The 6000-nt window shown below is 37.1% G+C and overlaps 1 protein-coding gene across 1 annotated transcript in view; it reads left to right on the forward strand.

Moving 5' to 3' along the window:
- Positions 1-5691, forward strand: part of LOC124589805 (X-ray repair cross-complementing protein 5-like) — a 138936-nt gene extending 133245 nt beyond the window's left edge. The window contains exon 14 of the mRNA XM_047131592.1: positions 5499-5691. Within this exon, the coding sequence (XP_046987548.1) occupies positions 5499-5513 (15 nt within the window). The 3' untranslated portion in view covers positions 5514-5691. The remainder of the gene's footprint in view (positions 1-5498) is intronic.
- The last annotated feature ends 309 nt before the right edge of the window (positions 5692-6000 follow it).

The following is a 6000-nucleotide window of genomic DNA, read 5'->3' on the forward strand; positions in this document are numbered from 1 at the left end:
ATAACGAAAACTTATTGCCTGGGTTACCCAACAGGTAGGGGGTATGGAATAAACATTGCATATAACAGTAATGAAAATACGTAATAGAAAATAGTTAACACCAGTTTAAAAAAAGATTAAAACTTATGGTCAATGTGGCAGTAACAGAAATAAATGGTAGGTAAACTGTTTTCTATTACATGTTTCTGTGCACCACACTTCAGTCTGCTATAGGTAAATGGTTGCCTTTCCCTTATTTGACGAATCAGTGTTTCGGTAGTTCTAGTGTTTTCATTTGCATTTTTATAGCCATTTTATAGCTTTGTGATAAGTAAAGACTCTCATCAGTTTTCTGGAGATTATTCTGAAAATTAGCTGCACCTTTTGGTCATTTGTACCTCCCAATTCTTGGAACTGAATCTCCCAATATTTTATTTTTGAAAGTTGCCAGGAATACTGTCATCAGTTAACCTAAAGGCCTCACATACGAGGTGCATTCAAGTTCTAAGGCCTCCGATTGTTTTTTCTAATTAACTACTCACCCGAAATCGATGAAACTGGCGTTACTTCTCAACGTAATCGCCCTGCAGACGTACAAATTTTCCACAAGGCTGACGCCATGATTCCATGGCAGCGACGAAGGCTTCTTTAGGAGTCTGTTTTGACCACTGGAAAATCGCTGAGGCAATAGCAGCACGGCTGGTGAATGTGCGGCCACGGAGAGTGTCTTTCATTGTTGGAAAAAGCCAAAAGTCACTAGGAGCCAGGTCAGGTGAGTAGGGAGCATGAGGAATCACTTCAAAGTTGTTATCACGAAGAAACTGTTGCGTAACATTAGCTCGATGTGCGGGTGCGTTGTCTTGGTGAAACAGCACACACGCAGCCCTTCCAGGACGTTTTTGTTGCAGTGCAGGAAGGAATTTGTTCTTCAAAACATTTTCGTAGGATGCACCTGTTACAATAGTGCCCTTTGGAACGCAATGGGTAAGGATTACGCCCTCGCTGTCCCAGAACATGGACACCATCATTTTTTCAGCACTGGCGGTTACCCAAAATTTTTTTGGTGGCGGTGAATCTGTGTGCTTTCATTGAGCTGACGGGCGCTTTGTTTCTGGATTGAAAAATGGCATCCACTTCTCATCCATTATGTGACATCAGCTATGAGTGGCTGACAAAAGTGATTTATGCAGTGTAATCTCGATTTCAGTGCTTCAGGAGCTACCATGCTGTATTTGGTGGGATTTGATTTATGCTTCATAATACGAACATATGCAGTGTATATGTTGCCAAGCATCAAAGATCTTTCCAGAATGCATTGTTTTTTGCTGGGTTGTCTAAAGTGCTGGGAAGTTTTATGTCAGTACATAAAACTTTTACCATTCAAAGGATTCATAAGTTTTAAAGCGCTGAGGGAAAGTATATTGTCACTTAACATGAATAAAATGAACCTTCACCTGTGGTTATAGTGTATTTTCATCTGTAAAAAGGTGTATTATTATCTGAAAAAAGTATTTTTTACCAGGAAATCCAGGGATTTGTTTATTTATTTTTTCTGCCGTGTATACTCCCTAGTGAGCACAAGGGAGGTAAAGATCAGTTAATACTGAAAACTTAGTAGTGGGATTGCACAGTTTAACTATATTATGAGTAGTACCTAAAATTTATTAATAACAAAGCAGCCCAACATTCTTATTGGGATGTTACCTGTGCTGTCTGCCAGTGCAGTCAGTTGTCTCATAAACTGAACATAATTTCAATTACTCTCAAAACCATTAAACCCCTAATTCTTTAAAGAATCAATCTCCCAGGTATAAAACAGCTTCAGACATGTAACTACTTTTCAAATGAATTAATGTGTTAAATATCGTATGTTAAGCATGTAAGCAATGCAGAGTTCAAAAATAATTTCGGACCTGTTCTATAGTGTAATGGAAGTTGCAAAGTGCTCTCATTGTGAAACACTGGATGAATGTGGCCTGGGTTATTTGCTTTCCATTTTAAGCAAAAGCTAGTTTTTCCTGCATCTCAGTGTTTCTAAAGACTTCTCCTAAACTATATTTCATACAGTGATACAATTTTGTAAGTATGTGCCAAGATATACAGGGTGAGTCAGGAGGAATGGTACATGCTTCGAGGCGTGATAGTACACGTGATGCTGAATAAAAAACTTCCTGTGGACTTATGCCCTATTCCAAATGGTTTCCAAGATAGAACATATTTAATATTCATTGTTATTTGTTTTCTGTACTATCAAACATTGTCACTGTTTACAATGTACCACAGTAGTGTAGAGCAAATTGAGATAAACAGTTTGATTTGGGACACTTGTTATCTATCTAGTCGAGAAGCTACCTCAAATTGGCCTACGAAAAGGCTACGTAAGACTCAGAGCATGTGCGTCACGTGATTTTTTTCAACATTCTTGCATTCTCTTTGTACAAACTGTTAGTTCTAGAGAAAAAAATAAATAGGACCTTTTTTATAGGAAATTTAATGTAGTTTAATTTTGTACTGCGGCACATTTTTGCTGGAGGGTGCGGTTTTGAAGTTATTCAAGAAAAATACGCAAAAGTTGTATTAAATGTGTTCTATCTTGGAAACTATTCGAAATAGGGCATACGTCCATATGAAGTTTTTTGTTTAGTATCACAAGTACGGTCACCCCTCAAAGCATGTACCTTTCCTCCTGACTCACTCTGTATATAGATACAGTCTGCAAAATGTGTTGCAAATAGAGTTAAAGAAGTAATAAACTGAAACGCTGTGCCTGACACATCATGTTAAGCAGAATCTAGTTCTTCAAGCATCTAAACATCCATGGCATCTTATCTCCTGAACTATATCTCCTACAGTGATAAAATTTGTGGGTACTGTCTGCAAAATATCCTGTTAATAGTGTCAGTAGTAAAGAAGTAATAAATTACAACATCATGACTGATGCTGGCGTTTTACCGTGAGAATAGTGAAAATGTAGTAAGCGCTAAATCTTTTTCTGTTCATCATTTCGTGAGGTGTGTCAGTGAGAAAAAGCCTCATAAAGGTTTGAAATTATGTCTAAAGTTTGTTAGAAGTCACTAAGCACTCTCATACTCAAACACTGGATAAATATAGTCAGAACTGTACCTCCTAATGAGTGGATTGTGACAGAATTTTAAATTTTTAAATTTGTTTAATACTTATGTGAAATTTAAAAATCAAAATTTTGTTGCCCTGTAGGCCATTAGAGAGGCAACCAGTAACTGGGTATATGATACATCTACCAGGTTAGTTGGTTAGTAATGTAGATAATCAAATAAATAAGCATTATTGTAAATACAGTGTGTAGTGAGTATGAAGATTTCCTGTCATACACACCATGGCTATTGTGTGTAGTTGTCCTGTCTGATTTGTTAAACTGATTTTCAGTTAGTTTGCCTTTTACTGGCAGAATGTGACTTAACAAGCAGAAATGGGAATATTGTGTCAACAAGATCTTACAAGTGACACTTCTGTTGTGTTTAGCTCGTTCACTTAGATAGTTGTTATTTTCGTAAAATATGACTATTACCTTTTTCTTAATTCTACTGACTTACTTTGTGTAGCTACAAACATTGTAACAAATTGTTCCTCACATCACATTCTTTGAAATGATCATGCTTCCCCTTGTCTTGTGTGGTCACTGTTGTACAAATGTGTACTGAAGTCACAAGCATTGAGTGGCTCCACACTGACTTTGGTGATACCGCTTGTAGTCTGCAGCTTTCGGTAGCAGCTGGATCTGACAGGAGCAACTATGGGATCCATGTAGCTCAGTGACACTCATCTGCAGCCATCTGCATGGATCTGCCATGTTGCGTCCCGTGTCTCTTTCATCTTGGATGCATATCCTGTGTGTTATGTCTTGATGTCAGTGAAAAGACGTAGCTCAAGTAAGAAGGGTGGGAGGCACAGAGATGTAGGAATCAGTTATATTATGGTGTGGTAGGAGGAAAGGAATTGGATAGGAGCAGAAAGTGAAGTACGTGTTGATCAGGGACTGGTTGAGACTGATGAGAAATGTCTTTCCTTTTCACCCTGTCTAGTAAGTCTCTCCTGACTGTATATTGTGAGCGACCAGCTGAGCAGTCTAAGGCGCTGCAGTCATGGACTGTGCGGCTGGTCCCGGCGGAGGTTCGAGCCCTCCCTCGGGCACGGGTGTCTGTGTTCGTCCTTAGGATAATTTAGGTTAAGTAGTGTGTAAGCTTAGGGACTGATGACCTTAGCAGTTAAGTCCCATAAGATTTCACACACATTTTTTTGTGGGCGACCTTTCCGTAACCCTACCATTTGCTTAACCTCATTAGTCCTTTTTCTTATTCTTCTTCCTTTCCCTTTAAACTTCTGCCAGGAAAAGGAGCCACCTGCCACTTCTTTAGAGAGTATATTTTGTAACTATCAAAACATGTATTGTCAAACATTGATTATTTTCATTCATAAACTAGACTGTAATGTATTTGACATTTGAAGTTTGTACCTCATTGAGTCTCTTACTGCCTTACATCTCTAAGTGTCTGGTGAAAAGCACTTTGTGAATTTACATTAAACTGCTAAGAATACAAACTCTCTAATTTTTGTGTTATTTGGAGATCACATTATGAATTACAGTAATCACAGAAAGAATGTTCCAATAAGGCTTTTTAGAGGAGGGAAAAATAATACTTTGCGTGCTCTTCACACACGAGGGTGTGTTTAACATGCACATACTTAAAATTATTTATTGTTTGAAAAATATGTACAATATCAAAAATCATTTTCTGTGTCTTTGTTTTGTTTTGGGAAAAAGTTACTAGAAGTAGATTGTGGAAAGAAATGGCAACTGGTATGTCAAGTGTTAAAGTAATATATACTGTAAATCACAGAAACAAAGATCTGAAAGATTATTCTCACGCCATACAAATGTTGTCATACATATCCACAGTATAAAAGATTTCTACAATGAAATAGCTTTTTACCAGTTGTGTTGCTAGCTGGAACTACATTTCATGCTTCATTTTTGTCACTTTGTGGTGCGTGCTTATCACTCAAAGAATAAAAGGATGAATAATTGACAGAACATATTTCAAAATTAGGTTCACTATCTACAAAATCAGATAACCTGTGCCTGCCAAAATTTTTGAATAACTATCAAAATTGAATACATTCAAATTAAACATCTCATGTGGAAATGCCACAGTACTTTCCAGAAGTAACACAACAGACCTTTTAGGTCTAACTATTGATTTGTTGCATGGACAGCTGTGAAATGATCTCTTAGCTGTTATTTGTAGTATCCCATTAATGAGATTTTAAAATATTTGTGCTTGTGTAAGCCAAAAAAGGAGCAAGGAGGGGGGGAGAATGGCATCACAGTTAGATTGTGTCTGCCACCACAAGAGTGGCAGTCTTTTGAATTTTGACACTGGTCATACATTAATAAGCAAAGCCATACCACTGATAACATTGTGTTATTGATGTCATGTGTTTCATAAAATCACACTATATCTCTGCCTTTTTTGTTGCAGCTCATGGCGTTGTGAAGAGTGCCTGGAGCACCATAGCGAAGATAAGAAGAAAGACAGAGAATTTTTTCTTTGTGATGAAAACAAGATAATTCTTATGTCTGTGTTACCAGTTGTTCCTAATCACCAAATGCAGCAGTATATTTTGAAGGTGTAAAACTATGCAAATAAAACTAAATATTTTTTTAAATTTCAATTTTTCTTTCACAATTTTTTATTGGTTGTCATTTAAGGACTGTGTTCTCGAAAGCTCAGCTTCAATAATGTCTTAATATTATTATTTAACAAGGTATTCTGCAAACAGCGAAAGATGTTGCATGTGTGAATAGTGCAAAAGAAAAGAAAATCTCGAATGGAACAAAGCAGCTATTAAAGAGGGGGTGAGAATTTCAAGCTAAGAATGATGGTAACATGATAAATCTTAAATTAAATAGAACTATTCGTGAATGTCTTTGAGAGGATCTGAGCAGATACAACAACTGTGGTGTCACCGCCGGACACCACA

This window comes from Schistocerca americana, unplaced genomic scaffold (genome assembly GCF_021461395.2).
Source record: "Schistocerca americana isolate TAMUIC-IGC-003095 unplaced genomic scaffold, iqSchAmer2.1 HiC_scaffold_73, whole genome shotgun sequence".
In the NCBI taxonomy this organism is placed as follows: Eukaryota; Metazoa; Arthropoda; class Insecta; order Orthoptera; family Acrididae; genus Schistocerca; species Schistocerca americana.